Here is a 20,689-nt window from a genome sequence, read left to right as displayed (position 1 = left end):
CGAGCACGGCTGCACGTGAAACGGCGAGGGAGGTCCTGGGGAACAAAGACATGGATGTTAAAAAATTATTTTGTTTTTATAAGAGCCAGGGTTGATTTTTGAGACCTGAAATAAGATGGCTAGACTTCCTTTGAGAGAGCTGTTTCTATAGCAACCCATAGCTGGAGGAGTAGAAATGCAGACCCAAGCAGCTGAGAGTGACCAAATGCCCCCCCCCTTAATCTTTTCCCATTCATTCACATACACACACACATTATACAATCAAGCTGTGTGTCGGTGGCTCCTGGCAGGTCAATGTTAAGAATGTAATGGCAATACAGTTTCACCAAGGGGCAATGAACAGGCAGTGATGATACCATTAATGTTCGGTAACTCAATATTAATTGTAACTGTAATAATAAAAGTAAAAATGATACATTTAGAAGATTTATAATATATTAAAGAGGAAGGATTCTTCTCTAACGCGTCTAGGTTTAATTAAAAACATCAACGAGTGATTATTGCTTTTACCTTGACTTACAGCAGCAGCGTGCTACATTAGTCGGTTTTCCTATTTCACAGCATTCAGCGTGTACGAGAGCATTTGATGAGACAGAAGGGAACATGGAGAAAGGTGAGAATGAGTGGGCTGTACAGGGAGGAGAGCTGCAGGCCCTTGGCGGCATATCAGAGGACATGGTGAAGAAAGACGAATCGCACCGCGCTGACAGGGAGAGAGACACAAACGCACACACGGAGCTCACACAAGCAGCACAGTCAGAGCACTCTAACCCTTGTAGGCTCATAAGCAGACAGCATTGTGATTCCCCTTCTATGATAATCCAGTTGAGTCGAACATTAAAGCTCGATATGAAGTTTGAGGGAAGAGATGGGCTGGGTTGGAAACATTTTTTTATTGCGGTTATTAAATTGACTTCTCCTGTCACAGATGTTTTATTAAATTAGGCTCAAGACATTTCCAGAAGGTGGGAGCTGTTATTGCTTTTCTTTGTTGATCTGCAGTGTTAAATATTCAGTTTGCCATTTGTAGTATTTTGCAACTGGAAAAGTAGGACATCCTGAAAAGAAACAATACTTAGCAGCTAAATTCATGCATTTGGTGCTGAAATGTACAAAAATTCATAAAATTTTGGTACACATGATGAAATACTTTGACTAAGCCTGGGTCTGTATTTCGAAAAAACAAAAACTTAGAAATTACTCAGTTTTCTGATAAACGTTTTTTATACAGTATATATAATTATATCTTAAATACAGATATAACAGATATAATAGACAACAGTGTTACTATTCAAATACAAGTATATGATACAGTTCATGCATGAATTAACTTTAGTACCACTGCAACGAATGAAGGCTAGACTACAATTTTATTTATTTTTTTATGAACACATTTTTCCACCTCCGGCCTTCAGGCCCCATGTGTGATACTTATCTACTTATATATTGCAAAGTAAAGACCCTACAATAATATAGAGAAAACCCCAACAATCAGATGACCCTCTACATTAGGCGACAGCGAGAAGGAAAGACGTCCTTTTAACAGGTAGAAACCTCCTACAGGACGAGGGATACGGGACAAGGAAGAATACCCATTTCGGTTCAAAGTAAAAATTTAACCTGACCATCAGCTGGACGTCCTCTGTTGGTAGTGTAGCAAAGAGGCTAATAAAACCAATAAAAACCATGGGTGTGTACCTACAACGCTAGCAGAACTAACACACACCCACTGTGCATACAGTCTTATATTTGAGGAGCACACAGACAATTAGAACGCAGTCTTTAGTAATTCTTAATGTTTGTCTACGCCAGATTGAAATTTGATTTCAATCACTGAAATTGTGAATCAGTGGCAATTGATAATTCAACCAGTGAGAAGAGTTGAACTGTCATCTCTGTGATTTAAAGAGACAAGTGAAGCTGGCAGGGTCATTTGTCATTGTATGTCCTGGTTTTAAAAAAGTAAAGAGGAAACACGCATTGAATATTGACACGCTCTGCTTCCACAAACATTTACAGGAGAGGTGTTTAATTTAGACAGCACAAGGACAGAGCAGGAGAACACACAGAAACCATAAATAAATCAGTAAATTGTAGTAGCTCCATTTGGTTAACAAGGAGAAATGTATTACCCAGCACCATATCCATTCTGAATGTGAGTACCTTTCTTAGCCAGGAATTAGCTTAAACTCCTCCCAGTAGCACCTATTTTGTTCCCTGCACATTGCCTTAATTGTGGAAAAATGGTATTCCCCTGTGCCTTGAGCTACCATATACAAGCCTTTAATAGCACCCATTGAAGCGTGTGACAGATACAGGTGTTTCTATCACAGCAAGGATATTATAGCTGCGGTTTCTCTGTTTGCTTTTTATATGATTATGATTATTAGTCCTCCTCTACAGGACTTGAAATTCAACTCTTTGTCACACACCAGTCCAGGCTGAAACACTTGGATGATTAACGCAGAGCCTATACACACAGCTGGGGTGGCAGTCATGTAGCACCTCCTCTACTGTCTCACAATCAAAAACATGCTCCGTGTGGTGGAACTACCAGATTCCTCCAGTAGATTAGAGACTGCTCTGTCTAATGGGGCATTGCAGGGTATTGAAGTGTAATGACCTTTCCTGACTGCACCCCAAGCATCTCTGGATGCAGATTTATCACCAGCATTCCTGTGGCTATTCCTTCAGCATCTGTCAAGCTAGCTATTGAATTTTCCAGATTGTCCATGAAGGTAGCAGCGCCAAATGAGCCAACACACTGGTGATCAAGCCTTCTGATAAAAGTGTTCCAGTATTTATAGTGTGCTTTAATATTTGTCACAGCAATGGTTTAAAAGCATTTAAACGTTATGAAATCATCACAAGAGAAGCAGTGTTTGTAAGCTTTGCACCTGCCGTTGTTGTTAACCACACATGCATCTACAATAGGAAACAACAGCAGGCCAATTTGAAATACTAATAGAAGCAGAGGGAGCAGCAACGGTGAGCTGTTAAATTAATAACTCATCAGGGGTTTGGTATGTACACTATAAGCTAGAAGTACTCACTGGTCTGCTTTCACACTCATATGAACCTGAGTGACATCATATTCTTAATCTGTAGGGTTTAATATGATGTGGGCCCCGCCCTTTGCAACTGTAAAAGCTTCAATTCTTCAGGGAAGTGTGTTTATAGGAATTCTCCCAGAAGCACATTTGTGAGGTCAGGAAATGACATTGACATTGGACTCTGTGCAGGCCAGTCAAGTGCTTCCACACCAAACTCTCATCCATGTCTTTGTGGACCTTGCTTTTTGTACTGGTGCACAGTCATGTTGGAACAGGAAGCAGCCATACTCACAGAGCTGGAATGCTGAACCATTAGGAGTTCCTTTCAGTGGAACTAAGGCAGAGAGGTTGCGCAGGTCATCTGCTAATCGGAAGGTTGGTGGTTCAGTTCCTGGTTGCTCCCAGTCTGCATGCCAAATATCCTTTGGGAAGATATTAACCCCAAGTTCTACGAATGTTAGATAAAAAGCAGTCACTTAGAAAAAGCATAGAAAAAAGTGCTTGTGTGAATGGTGACTAAAGTCATTGTGTCGGCCACTACATCTGCTTTACATATCTGTGTATGTGATGTTTTCTTTTGGGATGTGTGAAAGGGAATCATTGAGCCATCAGCAGATGTGATGCTGAGCTTGACTCTGTGTCCTCCCTGAAGTGACTCCATGGTTGATTTTTAAAACATACAGCGACAGAGATAAACCTCTCTGCAGCACCGTGTACACATCACACTTAAACTGCAGCCTTTCTCCAAGGCTCAGTATATCACTGCAGTATGTGTGTTGAATGGGTCTGAGTGTTGTGGAGGGAAATGATTTTTCCCGTCTCTCTGAAGAATGGCTGAAGTGATTTTTTTTTAAACTTCATTTTATTCTTTGCTTTGATTGACAAGCTTGCAGTTTTGGGGCCCCCAGAGTCTCTCAGTTGGAAATAATTTCAGATTGGGGAGGGGGCCGATCTGAGGTGCGTTTGATGTTCGATGTTGAAGGCAGTTTGATGGTCATGTAAGTCGAAGCGCATGCATCTGTCTGCATTCTGATGAGGCTCAAGCTCCCCGCGCCTCTTCAGGTTACTGCTCGACTCAACAGTCTGCTCTCTTTTCTTTAACTTGAGGCCTGAGAACAAAATCAAGTTTAGGAGGACTGTATACAGTTGTGTACATGTATTTCAATGATTTTCTTTTTTAAACATGTCAGACCCCTGTATGGAGCTCAGTGTTTTACCAGTTGAAATAATCCTTCTTTTTATCCTATACCTGTCTGGAAAAAAAGCAATTTAACTTCTACCTTTAAGAAAACCTCTTCTGATTGGCTGCCTCTTTGTAAATAGGTTTGTAGAGATGTTGCGAGCCAAGAGTAGAAAAAAACCCTGAGCCTGAGCTTTTTGGCTTACAGAGATCACTTGTACTTACACTGGCCTTATTTTTTTATCCATGTTTAATATAAGCCACTGTTCTAACTGTGCATGTGTATGAAAGGAAATAGATAAAAGCATAATAGATTCCCTTTAAACCAAAAATGTGTGTGGGTCTGCTGTTCTCCGATTCTGTGTTGCTCACGCTGTCTGCTTCCATCCCTGGACACTCATCCCTCAGCCCGACAGAAAGCAGCAGCCTCCTCTCCTGTTTCCTCTTTGAGCCAAGGTTTACAAATTCCCTCTGATTTACAAGGTCATAAAACGCACCTCCTCCTCCTCCCCCTGCTTCAATCAGCCTCGCCAGCTCAGGCAGTTATTTTATAACTCCCCGAGCACGTGCTCCTGTTCAAGGCCGCCGCAATCGATGTGCTCCCTGGTTTCACGTTGCATATCACACGCGCTCTGAAACCTACACATATACGTACAGTACGGACGGGCGCCCGTCACCCTGCTCGCCCAAATGCACGCAGGCTGTCAGAGGGGGAAGACTTTGAGCCTGTTAGTGCTCTAAAGTCATAACTTCTTTGTAATTCACAGCGTGCTGACAGCTGAGATAGGATCATGAATAGAAGTTGACATAACATCATTACAGGAAAGCAAAGCCAAGGAAATCCACGATAAATCAAAAAAATGTTGATCCACTTTGCAGTCACGCTCCTCTAGCTCGTCGTTGTTTTTGTAATGTTCTTCATGCTCTAGAAGACATCTGGATAGTAAGTACAAAGCTGAGTGTGGCCTGAAGGGCCGCAGCAGTCGACTGCGTATTCATCCTCTGCATACAATCAGGGTTACTGGAGCAGTCCCCATTTATTAAAAAGAAAGAAGCTCACATCCTGCTGCCTTCAGACTTCTTCCTTTTATTGTGTGTGGATTTTTTTTTTTAGTTGCATATTTGCATATCACTCTTACAGATGACGCAACCTGACGCACACTTATTTTACAGCACTTATACTCACCCATGCTTCCTGGAATGGCAAACAGCGAAGTAACCGCTGGGACATCACGTATCAGTTTGGTGTTTTGAAGCTGAGCATGATGTGACTGTGAAGACCAGGGACAGTGCGCGACTGTAAGCTGACAGCTTGGCGTTAACACTTTAATACTGTAGGCTTGCACTACAGGATTTTTCCTGGTTTTTAACTCTAATGGGGACCATCAGCTACAAAATTTAGACAAACTGAATTGATTATGCACTTATCAAGAACGTGAGAGCCATTGCGTCACCCCCTGCTAGCCGTTAGAAACAATGCACGGTTAAGGCAGTTAGCTTTGGTTTCACAGTTCATACAGACAGTTAAACCATGATTTAGTCACGCAGGAGCTATCACTGTTGCACATTGACTTGCTGAACACACTGGTCACTTGGTGCATTTGAGGGTTTTTTGAATTTTATTGTGTTTTACAGTCTTGCTGTTGTGTAAAAGTTGCAAGAGTCGTTTTTTTATTATAGGGTTTGTTGGTCATAAAAAAAGACGTGACTGCCAACCGACTGCAGTAATATTCAGAGTATTAGTTTATGAACATAACATCAAAAACTCTGCTTTTAAAGTAATCCTAGCTCTTTTAGTCAGTCAGTGCACCATAAACTGATGTAAAAGTAAAAAATATGTTGCATATGTACATAATTAAAATATTGATGTGAATCACCAGACTGCATTAGACGTATTTCGGTTATTGCTTTAAATAAGACAAACTTGTAAAATATCAGAGTTATAGACCAGCAGTTTATTTGCTCGTCTTTTTTTCCTTAGCGTCTTCTGAGCTCCTGCAGCATCGCGTTAGAGTTTCAACGCTGTTCTGCTTTCTCTTCAGATACCTACCAGTAACCTTGATTAGTAAAGACCTTCTCACTCACTCACACTCACACAGGCACGCACACAAATCCTGGCTCAGCCCTCCTGAGTGAGGAGATTACAGGATAGTGATTTCACCTTCTAATTAGGACTTCATCTCACACACACACACACACACACACACACACACACACACACACACACACACACACACACACACACACACACACACACAGAGGCTGCTTTAGTTACAGCAGGCTGGCTGGAGGCATCTGATAGCCAGGCCTCCAGGGACCCTGACGAGCGACTACCTGAAATTTAACCCCCAAAAGGAAGTACTGTGGGAGACACACACACACACACAACAGCACGGAGCAGGAACAGATCCTGGAGGTAGAACAGATTCAAAGGCAGGCTCGTGTGTAGGATATCTGATTTATACTTTTAACAACAGTGAAGCCTTGCCTCTCTATGAGTGTTAAAGCTCTTGTAAACAATAATGTTCCATTATAGAAGTGTGTGTGTGTGTGTGTGTGTGTGTGTGTGTGTGTGTGTGTGTGTGTGTGTGTGTGTGTGTGTTCTGCGTGTGTGTGTGTGTGTGTGTGTGTGTGTGTGTGTGTGTGTGTGTACGCACACATACATACTGGTAATTGTGGCTTCACATCACGATGGAGAAGAGTGGGAGCTTTCATCTTACTGCCTCCCTGAAGGGTTCTACCTTAAGAGCGCTCAGCTGCACTGTACCCCGCTCCCACAGGGCTCAGTGCTTAGAAGGCACAGGATACAGTTAAAAACATATTTTGCACTTCAGTTCAGCATTTTATGTTCGAGTGTTGCAGGGTTATACAACAGTTATGTCCTTGTTTTTAAAAGTCGAACACCTGCTGCGGGTTTCTCTGTGGGAGAAACTTAAATATGATAGCCTAACTAAGGAATAATGTGCAGAACCATGTCAAAAGCAAGTCCAGAAAACTTTTGACTGGGAGTTTTTAAAGAGCCCATTTTTCTAATTCACATGTTGCCGTGTCTTCTGTTCATCATTAGCTAACACGTGTCCTTTTGACACCTTTCGCATATCTAAATCTGCAAACAACAATCTGATGTGGCTTAGTGACAGTTGGGAGGAAGAGCTTCCTTTTCAACAGGAAGAGATCTTTAACCAGGCTTAGGGATGATCTGCCACGACACCTTTGCGGGCTGCATGTCCCTCTACTTGACATTAGTTTGTAGAGAGGCATGCATCTGATGTCAGCTGGTAGACTTCTATTGCTCTGAATGAACTGAGAAAATTCAGTTCAGTTTTATTAATGTAGCACTGAATCACAGCAACAGTATGCTTTACACTGAAAGGTAAAGAGCCTGCAGTAGTCCAGAGAAAACCCCAACAATCAGACAAGCCCCCCCACCCCCAAACAAGCACTTGGCTACACTGGGAAGGAAAAACTCCCTTTTAACATGAAGAGGCTCCGAAGAGAGGCAGTGATGAATAGTAACTGATTAAATGCAAAGTAATGTATAAACACAGAGAGTGAAAACCACTTTGAATGCTGTTTATTGTGAGGCGGCACTGCTTCCTGTTATATCCGTCCTCTCTTCAAACCTGTGTGAAATACCTCCAAACCGCAAACTCTTTGTGCTGTCTGTTTGATTCAAAATAACAGGTGTGAAATGTCGCCAACCAAACAGTTAAACCTCGTTCCAGTGTGGAGAATCTGCAGTTCAGGCCAGCTTTAACATCTGCAAGTATGGCTGCAAGTTGCTTAACTAATTACCGAAAAAGGAGCTGATATATCTCAACTTGCAGTGCCTAGTATTTGTCTCAAGTTAAAATCAAAAAATTGTCCTACATTTACCACAATGCAATTGGATAGCTGTAGCTGTTTGTCTTTAAAACTCCTTTCCCCCATTGTAAAATTGCTAAAAAGAAGGAAAAAAAGTAACAACACTGGCAAAAACACAGGGGAACTATGTGTTTGTCTTTAAATTAGATTAGATTGTTTTTCTATCCATGTTTCACATTTGACCTGATAATCAGTTTGTCAGCATTCCTGTGCAGTAGAAACAGGCCAGGCATGACTTTAAGTGTAAAAGTAGCAGGATTACTTGGTTTTGGGTCTTCTTCTTTAGGAGCATAACAGATCAGGTAGACTTTACTAACAACAGATACTGTGTGCACCGATGCTCCTTTTACAGTGCTATTTTTAGCTGAGCCCACCACTCAAGCCAGATGGTCTGTCGAGTAGCCTGAACAAAAGTTCACCAGGACACGAAATGAAATACTGATACTGATCCCCTCAAACAGAAATTGCTATTCAAAGAGCTTTTGCAGGAGAGGAGATTTTGTCTCTAAATTCTACCAGTTTAACCTAAAAAGGTTGACGTTTGAATGCTGCTTTGAACCTAATTTAAATTGATCTGCTTCATTTCCTCCCCATTTGTTTTTTAGGACAAGAAGAAGTACCTGGACATCATTCACAGCTACATGGAGGTTCACGGCACAGTACACGGCACCAGCACCGTGCACCTCCCGAGCTACGTTAAGAACCACGGCATCCTTAGCGGCCGAGACCTTCAATTCCTCCTGAGAGAAACGAAGGTGAGAGATCCTCACTTTAAATGTTCTAACATGGAAAAATGAGCCTTGAGGGAAATAAAAGTACATGGCTGCAGTTCTTAGTAGGTGGCTGTAAAAGCCACAGATCAACTCCCACACTTTGCCACACTGACATTTTTTTAAATAATGCAGAAATTGTAGCGAGGCTTACCTGCAGTATATCGAAGAAACGCTGTATCTTTATTAACCAACCTTGGACTTTTTGATGCGCCGTGACTACAAAATCACCTCTGAATGTTTTTCTTCTTGCTTTATATTTAGTCTGCTTGTCAAAAGAAATTGAAAAAAGAAATATTGAAGCACATATCAGTGCTACAAAAATAAATCTACAGGCAAGTTGGAGTAAATATGTGATTCTTCTGAGACTTATTGGAGGTTTGGGTGGAAAAAATGTCTTTATGTGAATAGAGGTCTTCTTCTGAAAGAGCCTTGAGCCAAGTGGCTGTGCTTTCTCTGAGCCTGGCCGTTCACAGAGGTACTTCCCCATTCAGGTCATGACTTGTCCCTTCCTCTCACTACTCCAACCACTCGCACTGACAAAGACAACTACATGGCAATGTGTTGTGTAGAGCAAGCTCTTCAGAGGCAGTGACGTATGAGAGGCAGGTTTCTAGGTTTTTACGAATGTATGCAAGGCTGCTAAACATACAACACTTTGTTTTACACCTATTAAAACAAACACTTGTAGGTAAAAATAATAAATAATTCCCAGAAGCTGCAGTCCCCTCTTGTTGTAAAAGCAGTTGCTTTATATCTATAATTAGCTGTCCGCTTTAGTTCTTTCAAGGCTTAAAGTTAAACATTATTAGAGTTATTGCAGCTTTGTGCAGGTTCATCTTTGATATACAATGTATGTTTTAAACTAGACAGTTTTACCACTGGATTGATTTATCTTGGGACACATTCATTACACAAACATACCTGTTGCCCTAGAAGTCTGCTAAAGGTCAGGACACTGCTTCTCACTTGAGCCTAAACCCTGATAGTGTCCATAACTGCCACACAGAACAGAAATACAAGGAGAAGAAGCAGAAATCGATTTCCTGTGAGGTCTGCCATGACCTGTCATGGTTTTGCTAAGACTGCACGGTCATGAGGGGACGTGTTCTGAACGGTCTGTGGACCCACTTTGAAAACGTATCCAAAAAATTCCCACCGAGCTGCAAACTTCTAAAGAGCTACAGAATGAAAATGACAAGATCCTCACATAGCTGACAGCAACATCCGCTGGAGGTGCAAACTGGCACTAATTCAGCTGAGAATCTCTCTGGCTTCAGTCTTCATCCCTTTCAGGAAAAATGAGGTGAGGGGAGGCTTCGATTTTCTTTAGCCTCTGAAACTAGATACTTTCAGGCAAGGGAGGGACATCAGAGCGAGACGGCCACAGCTCACGATACAGTCAGTTATAGAAAAAAAGATGGATATATATCTAAACCTCTTTGTCCTTAGCAGAGCTGCAGAGTTGCTTTAGCCATAAAACATTAGTGATTCTGTCCTGAGCACCTGAAACCAAGGATCCGGTGATGTTCGAGGCACCGAGGCACAGAAAGACAACGATGCATTCTGCAGTGGAGCGGATCATTAAAGACTGAAGGCAAACAACGCTCCACCAACAGTGCATTGAATTATGATTTGCTGGAGCGAGAGCTTTATTAGCAAAGTCTGGCAGGTAAACACACAACAGAACCGGGATATAATATAAACCTCCATATCTTCTCATTACATGCGTTCCTGGCTGGAAACCCATCGGGGAACGGCCAATTAAATCGCACAAAACCAGACATTTCTCCGGCATTCTTGTTTAAGAGTTTACAAGCAAAACAAGGGGCGTTATAGGCACTCGTCCTTTCGTCGCTTAAACAACACGTTTACTGTTACCTGCGAGCAGACTGCCTCAGCTAATTGGCCTCGTGAGGTTTAGCTTTAAAAGTGCTCCCGCGTTGAGGCGCTTTTGCGAATATGTTGCCTTGTGACATTTGAAGGAAGGAGGGAGGTTGTTCAAGCTCCAAATTCCCTGAAATAAACTGTGACGTGCTGCGCTCTATCAGGTGAATAGCGTGGATGATCAAACCGCTGACATGCAGCAAAACGTTGCTGCGTCATGTTGCAGACTGACAGAGTCAGAGGTTTTTGATGTTTTTCTCTCTGCCTTCTCACATCCGTCTCACAGGCCTGTCTAACTCAACCTGTTAGATTCTCTTGCTTCTGTTTTTCCACCTTCTGCACACACCGTGCTTTCAACAACCAATTTATGCTACTGTATGCAGTGTGTGCAAAATAAGAAATGGTGTTAGTATGGTAATGGTGTTTGTCTTGCTCCACCGTTAATGCCGCTGTAATCAGCATAAAGGGAAAACTCAAACATCCCATGGCAGGTGCTGGGATTAGAAATATCATGAACAAACAGCCTAATTAACTCGCTGGGTCATTACACTCAGAAGCCACCGTGTTTTTAAGCCCTGCGTGGCAACGGCAGAAATCTGATGTTGTTCCAGCACGTTTTGCATGACAACTTTCACTCCAGATACCTCGTTAGCTTAAATTTACATGCTAGACAAAGGTGCAGATAGCAGCTTCTTCTCCTTTGTATATGATCTTGATCTGGCGTTGAGTTCTGCAAGTTACTAAGAGATTGTGGAAGTTGTAGCACCTGTGAGTGTTCAGGTCTTTTGGCTAATAGCTGCTCACTGTTCCAGGGAAAGACAGTCGAAATAATCAGAAATGCAAAACACCTGCTGCTACTGTGGCTAAGAACTAAGACGCTATTGTTGCATGAGATAATGTTGGAAAGTTCAGGTGATGTCTGACATTTGACAGACACCGTAATGTAAAGAAGAACACATTAAACATCATTTATAGAGCACTTTGGTTTCCACGGACAAATTTCACCTCTTGTATTTTTCTGATTTTGTTTTTTATGCAAATTAACCGATCTGACCACCAACAATACTGAATATACAATGAATATACAGTGATATAAAGATGGTAGAATAATACTGTTTCACCTCAGACACACAGCTAGATGCAGCTTCGAGTCGAATGACTGACCCAATCTCTCTGAATTGATCACCTCGGATGTGATCCTTACTCTGCCAGAAAGAGTTCAAACTGCCCCACAGACGAATATCCTGAAATTCGTACAAAAGCGTGCGAGACAGCATCAACTCCTGGATCAAACTATGAAATTCTCTCTACTGTCGCCGTCTCCTGAGGACCCCAAAGTGCTTTACACACCCAGTCATCTACCCATTCACACACTGGTGGAGGCAAGCTACAGTTGTAGCCACAGCTGCAGACTGACAGAAGTGAGGCTGCCATATCACGCCATCGGCCCTTCTGGACATCACCAGTAGGCGGTAGGTGAAGTGTCTTGCCCAAGGACACAACGACCGAGACTGTCCGAGCCGGGGCTCGAACCGGCAACCTTCCGATTGCAAGGCGAACTCCCAACTCTTGAGCCAGATTAGTGTTTAGAAGCATCAGGACCAGCTCACCATCGCTTGATGTTGACTCCAGTTTAATCATAGTGCATTTTTGGGTGGATTTTGGCAAAACGTTAGTAAAATCGCAACTGTTTCGATGTTATACGACAAATTTGCATCAAAAATCTTCAATGTGCTCAGTGCATAAAGGTGTTAGCCGAAAGCTCAGGCTGATCTAAAGTGTCCGTTAGTCTCCATTTCATCCACTATGTTTCTGTGTGATGTCAAAGAGAGCAGATACTTTAATTCCTGACTAAATTCTAAGAGTTATTTGATCATAAGAGTTTAACTTTTAGTGTGTGAGCGCGTCACATTTATTAGTAAAAAAAAATCCCCTCCCTCCGCCCTCAAACCACATCTGCAAGGTGATACATGATATTTTCATATCTATATAACTTCTTATATGCACAGTCTCACTTTCACTCACCCGTTCAAACTGTTTTTCTGATCATTTTGTCAAGGCTTGCAAAAAACCCTGAGGACGTTTATGCTGCTGCTTCTGAAAGTGTTTAAAACAAACAAGCCAAAAAAAAAAACTGGTAAAGGAAGTGATCTTTGATATTTAATAACTACAGGTAACTTGTACTACAGTAACTGCTCTTCTTCCCTACAACATTTAAGTGCTTTCAGAGACGGCTACTGGTATTTAAAAAAAACTATTCTTGGCCCTCATTAATATTTTTAGTAAAATGCAGCTGACATATATGAAATCCAAGGTTTATTTATTTAAGGAAAATATGCATATGTATACCAATGAAATCCATTAAATTTGACCAGATTCTAGTTGAATCTAAAGTTTTTGAATGTACTTGCGTTTACAGAACATTTACATGTAGTCAGGTTGCTTAAAGGCAAAGTTTTGAGGCTCCAGTGATTACACTACAGGATGTTCACACAACAAAAACACATTTTTCATTAACAGCATACACACAAAAAAATACACAATTATTGTAAAAAAAAATCAACAGAAATCAATCATATTTTATCCATTCAATATCAATATTTTATCATGAGCGCATAGTTACTGAGCAATCATTTCTATTAAGTAAGAAAGTACTCATGGTAAAATGTGATTGATTTCTGTTGATTATTTTTACAAGAATTGTATATTTTGTACAGTTGTTGTTACAGACTCCCGCATTGCCCTCATGCATATTTGACTGTTAGCACTGATGCTACTTTTTTCCTTCAGATGTTCTGCAGATAATCATTAGTCGCATCCCTCGACTTTAAAGCTGAGCGATGAGAGCAGAAATGAAATCTTCTCGTGTCGTAGGTGTGTGTCCTTTGCATGAGTAAGGCAGGATGTTTCCTCAGGGGTCCAAATCGATAGCAGCTTTCATGTGGAGAGCTGCATGGTGTTGAAGTCAGCCTGTCCATGACCACGGGACTCCAGAGCCGTTGTAAACTAATGATGAGATTGTGGGTCAGTGCTATAAACTTCCATCCGCAATCCATTCACATCTAGCTACAATCAGTTTGCAAGCGTTAGTCATAAACTCCCACCTGAGTTATTCAGTGTGTTTATCTCAGCTCTTCTCCCCCTCTGGGTCCTCTCCCTACAAGTACCAGCTGACTGGTTTGCAGCTTTCAGGAGCCTTTGCATGCATGCGATTAAAGAACGCACGTGCTTTGCTGCCACCTGTTGGCAGAAATATTTCAGTAACACTCACAGCTGAAAGAGCAGAATTCACTCCACAGGTCTGATTATTCATGTGACTACAGGCATACCTCATGACACAGCGCTGCATTGTGCACTTAAAGAAAGCGTGTGTATGTAACACCGACTCAAACACACAGATAAGCCATTGTGTCAGCCAGCTGGCTCCACTCAATAAGCCACTCAGCTGGCACCCGGCCTCCCCTCTCAGTTTCTCGATTGCTGTCTCACTACTCATGCAGGCGAGCTCCACAAATATTTGCTTTCTTTCCACTCAGGAGAAGAAAAATTGCTTCTAGAACCCTCCACCCGTTTTCACTGTTTACTGAAATAAATGTTTGGGATTCTGGCTAAGCACAAACAGTGGAGACACTATACCGTAGCATAAACACCCAGAAACTTCCAGAGTCCCGGTCGGCCGTCAGGTTTTGTGGAATGTCACAGTTTTACTTTCAGTGCTGAGAAGCCACTCGTTCCTTGTACAGAGCCTTCTTTTTTTGTTTAATATGGAAAACTACATGTTTACTACATGGTGGTGGAAAATTGTCAGACGCCACCTTTGAGCAAGCACATGGCGACAGCAGGAAGGAAAACCGCTTTTTTAACAGCAAGAAACCTCCAGCAGAACCAGGCTTAGAGGTTTGAGTAGAAAAATTACGTATTTCTGTGTTAGTAATGGCTAATGTGGTGCCAAACAAGCCGAAGAAACACCTAAAAGACATAAACGTTGGTTTAAATGAGTCATTTCAGAGCTGAAAGGCGGTTCTAAGGTGTCTTTGCCAGTTTCCATGATCGTTTACTATCTGATTTGATTGCTGAGCTATTATGTACCTCCACGCCTAAGATATCAAACTCCTTCAGCCCCGTGGGAGGAGTAAACGTAAAAGTGATGTCTTCATATTATCGGGCTTGTTTTCCCTCCCTTGTTTCATGGCGAAAATGTGCTGCCTCCGTCACAATTTGTGCTGATAACAGGGGAGATTTGTTTCTACAAGGCACTATTGGCGACTCCTCAACACAGCCAGTAAACTTCGCCGCCCCTCTGCCTCCTCCCACCGGCACCTTTAGTTGTGCTTATTTCAGGACCTGCACACTGCTGTTCACACATGCCTCCTCCTTACTGACTTGTGTGTGTTAATATCCAGCCTATGGAGCCTGACAGCCGTGTGTGTTCTCTCCTCTGCAGCTGTTTGTGGGTCTTTCCTTCCCCTACGAGGGTCCCGCCCCCCTGGAGGCCATTGCCAACGGCTGTGCCTTCCTCAACCCCAAGTTCAACCCTTCGAAGAGCAGCAAGAACACAGACTTCTTCAAGGGCAAACCCACCCTGAGAGAGGTGAGAGGAGTGCGGGATTTGTCCCCCGCAGCTCGACCCATAACTTTTAAATCGTTTGATTTTCCTAACCCCCCCACCCCTCTCATTTCTGCTTTGCTGCCTGCAGCTGACCTCTCAGCACCCATACGCCGAGGTGTACATCGGTCGGCCCCACGTGTGGACGGTGGATATCGAGAATTCTGCCGAAGTAGAGAGGGCCATCCGCTCCATCCTCAGCCAAAAGGTAACCGCGGGCGACTGAAAGACGCTAAAATTTGGTGCAATTTCACAAATGTTATTGCATATTTGTTTCTACAACAAGGGCAGAAGCCCCTTAGGTGCTGTACAGACACACAAGCTTTCGGCCCTACTGCTGCATAGCTGCAAACATCTTTTAACTAAATTCGCTGCACATTCAGCAAGCTTTAACTGACAGACTTTAATACCTTAAATGAACTTAAATACAAACACAACAAGTCATCTTCAAATTCCCTTTTATGCCCCTTTCATCCTCACTGGGTTTCAGCACTTTTCACCTTCATTTCTTGCCAGTGTCTGGCTCCTGGGTGTTCAGCCAGTAATTGCAGTGAGTCTCTCATCATGAGCTGACAGATCTGACGCGCCTTCTTCTCAACCTGCTTCCTTCTTTATTTTTTCTTTCAGTTACTTTTTTTTTACCCCCCTTATCAAGTTAAATGTCAGACCTTTTCTCTTTTTTTTTTCTCCATCCGAGCCGCTGTCTGAATCTCAGAGGACACAACATTCACCTGATCTGTATTGCAGCGCAGGCACTTCCCAAAGGTGTGCTTTTTCCAGCTTCATCCTCTGACACTATTCTTTCAATTTCTTCACTTGTGAAATTCTTGTGCTTTTTTTTTAAGCTGCCAGTCTTCTCTCTTAAGCATCACCACTTTTTCCACAATACACCTCCAGGGAAATTTCCATATATAGTGACTGTTCTAAATGGTGGTGGTTCTAATATATAGCACCAAACCACAACAACAGTTGCTTCAAGGTGCTTTACATTGCAAGGTAAGGACCATATTGTAATACAAGAAAATTTAGAAAACCCCAATAATCATATGACCCCCTATGAGTAAGTGCTTTAGCGACAGTGGGAAGGAAAAACTCCCTTTTAACAGGAAGAAACCTCCAGCAGAACCAGGCTCAGGGAGGGGCGGGGCCATCTTCCGCGACCGGTTGGGGGTTAATGAATAAAAAAGTTAAATGAGCTTCAGTGTACACTTGTTTGTTGTACAGACTTTCTTGCTGCTCTACATAAACATGATTGATTCCAGCAGTGTCACTGTTAGTGAAATGGACCTGTGTTGATGTGTCAAGTGATTGTGACATAAAACCTCCTGTGTCTGGGAGGTCCAGTCTCTTTTTTAGTATTCCTGCTACAATTGCAACATGAGGACAAAAGTGTGCTCTAAGCCACTCAGAGAACAGATTGAAAAGTAAAAGTCAGGACATGGTTACAAAAAGATTTCCAACTGCTGGGATGATTTGTCCAGTTGAGGTTCTTTGGCCTGATGAGACAGAATTTGAGCTTGTTGTCCATTAGATTAGATGCTACAGCATCTAATCTAATGGACATCCCCACAAATACACCATCTCCGCTGTGAAGCATGGTGGAGGCAGCATCATGCTCTGGGGGTGCTTCTCAGCAGCGAGCCCTGGAAGGCTTGTAAAGGCAGAGAAGGACATGAATGCAGACAAATATGCACCAAGCAGAGAAATGATCCACAGACAACAAGGTGAATGTTCTGGATTGGCCCAGATCTCAGTCTGATCGAGAACTTGTGGCTGGACTTGAAAAGAGTGTGAGTTAGCTTTTTTTAACTAACATTATTGCCTCCATTCCCTTTGCTGTAGTATTTGGTGTGAAGAGGGAATGAATTTGTTTACTGAATAAAAATGTGGACAGCTGTTTTCATAGATTTCTTATATGATGAGCTGCAGTGAATGAATCTGAAAAATTCAAATCTTCAAATCTTCTTCTTCTAAGTTAAAAAGCAAGTGTGCCTCACATGTCTTAACACGGAGCAAAAAAGAGGGTGTGATTGTGTAAATGGCGTCCTGGCTGGTTAGTCGTTAAGGAAAACCTTGTTGGAGCCGCAGGAGGATTGATGGAGATATCGTGTTCCGTCTCCTGGTCCGGGCCCATGCATATTTAAAACTGGACTCAGGACCTCGTTGTGTTGTTGTACTCCGCCGAGCTGGTCAGAACAATGCCTGTGTTCACTGGACGAGCCCACAGAGCCTCATATGCGCCGTGATCCGTGGCGAGACGCAGCCTACCAGGCTCCGGCTCTCCTCCTGCTCCCCCCCTCCCTTCCCCTCTCCTCATCCTTGCTTCCTCCCAGCAGCCAAAAGCTCAGAGGGAGCACGGAGCAACTCAGTTCAGCAACAAAGGCTGCAGTTGTTGGTCGTCCCCCGTTTGAAGTTTCCTTCAGCGGTGCAAAGATCAGACAGCAAGCTAACGCTTCACCGGGAGGAGCTCTCTGAGCGTCATCATTTAGAAACACTGTCGAGCACAAGAGTTTACAAGCTCCCTCGCCCTGCACGTGTTTTAACAGTCTGTGTTTTGTGTTATTCAGATTGAGCCCTACTTGCCCTATGAGTTCACCTGCGAGGGGATGCTGCAGAGAGTGAACGCCTTCATCGAGAACCAGGTACTGCCTCTGCAGAGCGCCTCTCCATCTTTTCCACGTGCACACAAGTCAGAATGAAATCATGTCGGGCGTTAATTCATGCCACCCTCAGCTGTGGTTGGCGTCCCCAGGGCCGTATAGATTTTCAAAACCAGCAAGTTCAGCTGCTGCTGATTAAAATTCAAAGATTAAAGCCTGTCGAAATAACTCACCATAAGCATTTACAGCAAGTAGACATCAAAGCAAAATGAAATATGAGAGGAAGTAGAAGCTATAAGAGCGATCAAAACATCCCATGAAATGAACAAAATCTACAATAAAGATGAATTTAATGGAGTTTGACAGGTATGCCAACACCTTTCTGTCATCTCCCTGATCATTTCCTGTTATCTTCAAATTAAAGGTATAACATGCCAACAAAATGCTTTTATTCGGATTAATTTTGCTCTTATTTTCTGTCATATTGTGTTACAGTGTTGGAAGATCATATTAAAGACGGACATGTTTTTTAAATAATGAGGTCGGCACGTGTACGAAGAATACTACACGTTTCATTTCTGTCAGCTTTTAAGCTCTTGGATCTCTGTAATCTCCGAGCACAGAAGCCCCGCCCACCTCCCGTTTAAACCTCCTGCTTGCATGTGGCAACCAATTATATGAAAGTTAGTTTAAAGAGCGGCAGAGCTAACTTATTTTTACTTTCTTTACATAAAGCATACAGGTATTACAGAGTTACGTTTTTTTTTCCTTTTCTTTTTTCCTCCTTTTTGCACTCCTGTTGTTTAACATCATGTTGTGTCCTCAGGACTTCTGTCATGGTCAGGTCATGTGGCCTCCCCTCAGCGCCCTGCAAGTGAAGCTGGCAGAGCCCGGGCACTCCTGCAAGCAGGTCTGTCAGGAGGAGCAGCTCATCTGTGAGCCCTCCTTCTTCCAGCACCTTAACAAGGACAAAGACCTGGCCAGGTGGGACACATACTTTGTCTCAATATTAGTGGCCACCAGGTGGCAGCACGACACAGGCTTAAGCTCATGTGAGCAGTTTATCATTCTCTGATGAGCTGCTGAAACCTGCAGTTATAGTTATGACCACTAGTGGGCTGAGTTTAGTTACAGAAGAAAAATGGATTATCAAGCCTGCAGCTCAAAGACACCAGTGTGTGCATGTGTTTTCTCTTCTTGTCTCTCCTTCACATTAAAAAAAGTGTTTAAAAATAAAATCTAAAGTCCTAAAGTCTCTCCGTCAGGTTTGGCATGGACTGTCAAACGGTGGAGTCGAGCGCCGACACCGTTGTGCCCGCATACAGCGAGACTCGCCATCACTGCATCTTCCAGTCGGACCTGCTGCTGTTCAGCTGCGCCGGCGCCCACTCGACACTGCAGCGCATCTGTCCCTGCCGTGACTACATGAAGGGCCAGGTGGCGCTGTGCAAAGACTGCCTATAGCAGCAGCACCCAGGCTGACAGAGGGTCAGGAATCAGATGGGATTGCGGTGATCGGGGAGGGGGCGGTGGTGGGCGGATGTACAGCAGCTTCAAGGAGTGTGCTTGAGGGAGATGCACATTCCCGAGCAGTCATGCAGCTATCAAACACACAAACCAGACTCCTTTGTGACAACAACAGGACAAAAAGAACAATCACAGGACTGAGCTCGCTCTTCATATTTATTGTTTTCCTCCGGTAGCTGGAGGAGGAGCACTCCTGCAGCTGACCGGAGCATCTGCCAACTCTCACCTTCATCAGCAGGTGGCGCTATGAGGCCTGGAAGTGGCGTGGATTTACTTGAATCAACAAAGGGAGTTGTACGAAGTCGCAGCGGTTGAGGTGGACTGCACATATCGGTGACCCTCCACCCCTCCACTCCACCCTTCCGTCCATCTCACCCCTGCTCTAATCTGAAACTGTTATTTTTAGGTAGGTTTGCACTGGACCGGCACCGCTGAAGGCCCACATCCCCCAGCATACACACACACACACATAGAAACACACACAAACACAGTGGGCTGTAATCAGATTTACACTGTAACCAACCCATTCATCTCTTCTGAACAAAAAAGACTAGATTGGACAAGTAAAAGTAGAAATCTAGATTCTTATCCTGGCAGTTTCGATCGTTTCCTGACGCATCCTCACCAGACTCCGTGATCTTCATCCCCACCCCACCCCCACCCTTAAAAGAGAGGAAATTCAAGACTGTCGTGTTCGGTTTTCATACATTTAAGTTGCACACGTGTTTTAAAACGTTGTAAAGACGAGGGACTGTGTGTGTCTGTGAGTGTTTCTGCAAAAGGCCAGTAGAGAATTGTAATTTTTTTTTGTTTGTCTGCCTGTTTTAAGCACACCATCCGGCACTAGGCACGCACCAAAATGACATCGCTCGTTCTCTGTGTTGTGACTTCGAGTCGTAGACGATAGCCGTCATCAGTAGCAGCGGTAACACCTTGCAGCAAAAGGCTGGGATGCCTTACTGTCAACACGTTGTTCCGAAGACTCGGAGAGAAACACAAAATCCTTACTTACAGAGATGTTCGTCGAGGTCTTTGTGTAGTAAACTGTTTTTAAAAAAAGACTAAGAAAAAAAAAGACAAAACACAGATTCACACTCGTCTCCCATCTTCCACACGACCGCTGTAAATCCTTTGCAGCATACTGTACGCACCACAGACATGTCAACAAAGAGCTCCGCGGCGGGCGCTACACCTTGCATCTC

The 20,689-nt window shown here is 43.2% G+C and overlaps 1 protein-coding gene across 3 annotated transcripts in view; it reads left to right on the top strand.

The window, feature by feature from the left end:
• The window catches only part of mgat5 (alpha-1,6-mannosylglycoprotein 6-beta-N-acetylglucosaminyltransferase), a 110,707-nt gene extending 90,136 nt beyond the window's left edge, over nt 1–20,571 (top strand). For 2 of the 3 annotated variants that reach the window (XM_005933928.3, XM_042224486.1), the window contains exons 12-17: nt 8,703–8,852; nt 15,199–15,345; nt 15,452–15,568; nt 17,928–18,002; nt 18,787–18,944; nt 19,226–20,571. In XM_005933928.3, coding sequence (XP_005933990.1) covers nt 8,703–8,852; nt 15,199–15,345; nt 15,452–15,568; nt 17,928–18,002; nt 18,787–18,944; nt 19,226–19,424 — 846 coding nt within the window. In that variant the 3' untranslated portion in view covers nt 19,425–20,571. The remainder of the gene's footprint in view (nt 1–8,702; nt 8,853–15,198; nt 15,346–15,451; nt 15,569–17,927; nt 18,003–18,786; nt 18,945–19,225) is intronic. The other variant, XR_006054804.1, reaches the window with a different exon arrangement.
• The last annotated feature ends 118 nt before the right edge of the window (nt 20,572–20,689 follow it).

The sequence above is a fragment of the Haplochromis burtoni genome, unplaced genomic scaffold (assembly GCF_018398535.1).
Source record: "Haplochromis burtoni strain Fernald_Lab_line unplaced genomic scaffold, NCSU_Asbu1 Contig_139, whole genome shotgun sequence".
In the NCBI taxonomy this organism is placed as follows: Eukaryota; Metazoa; Chordata; class Actinopteri; order Cichliformes; family Cichlidae; genus Haplochromis; species Haplochromis burtoni.
Note: the sequence above shows the minus strand (reverse complement) of the source record. Positions and strands in the feature narration are given on the sequence as shown.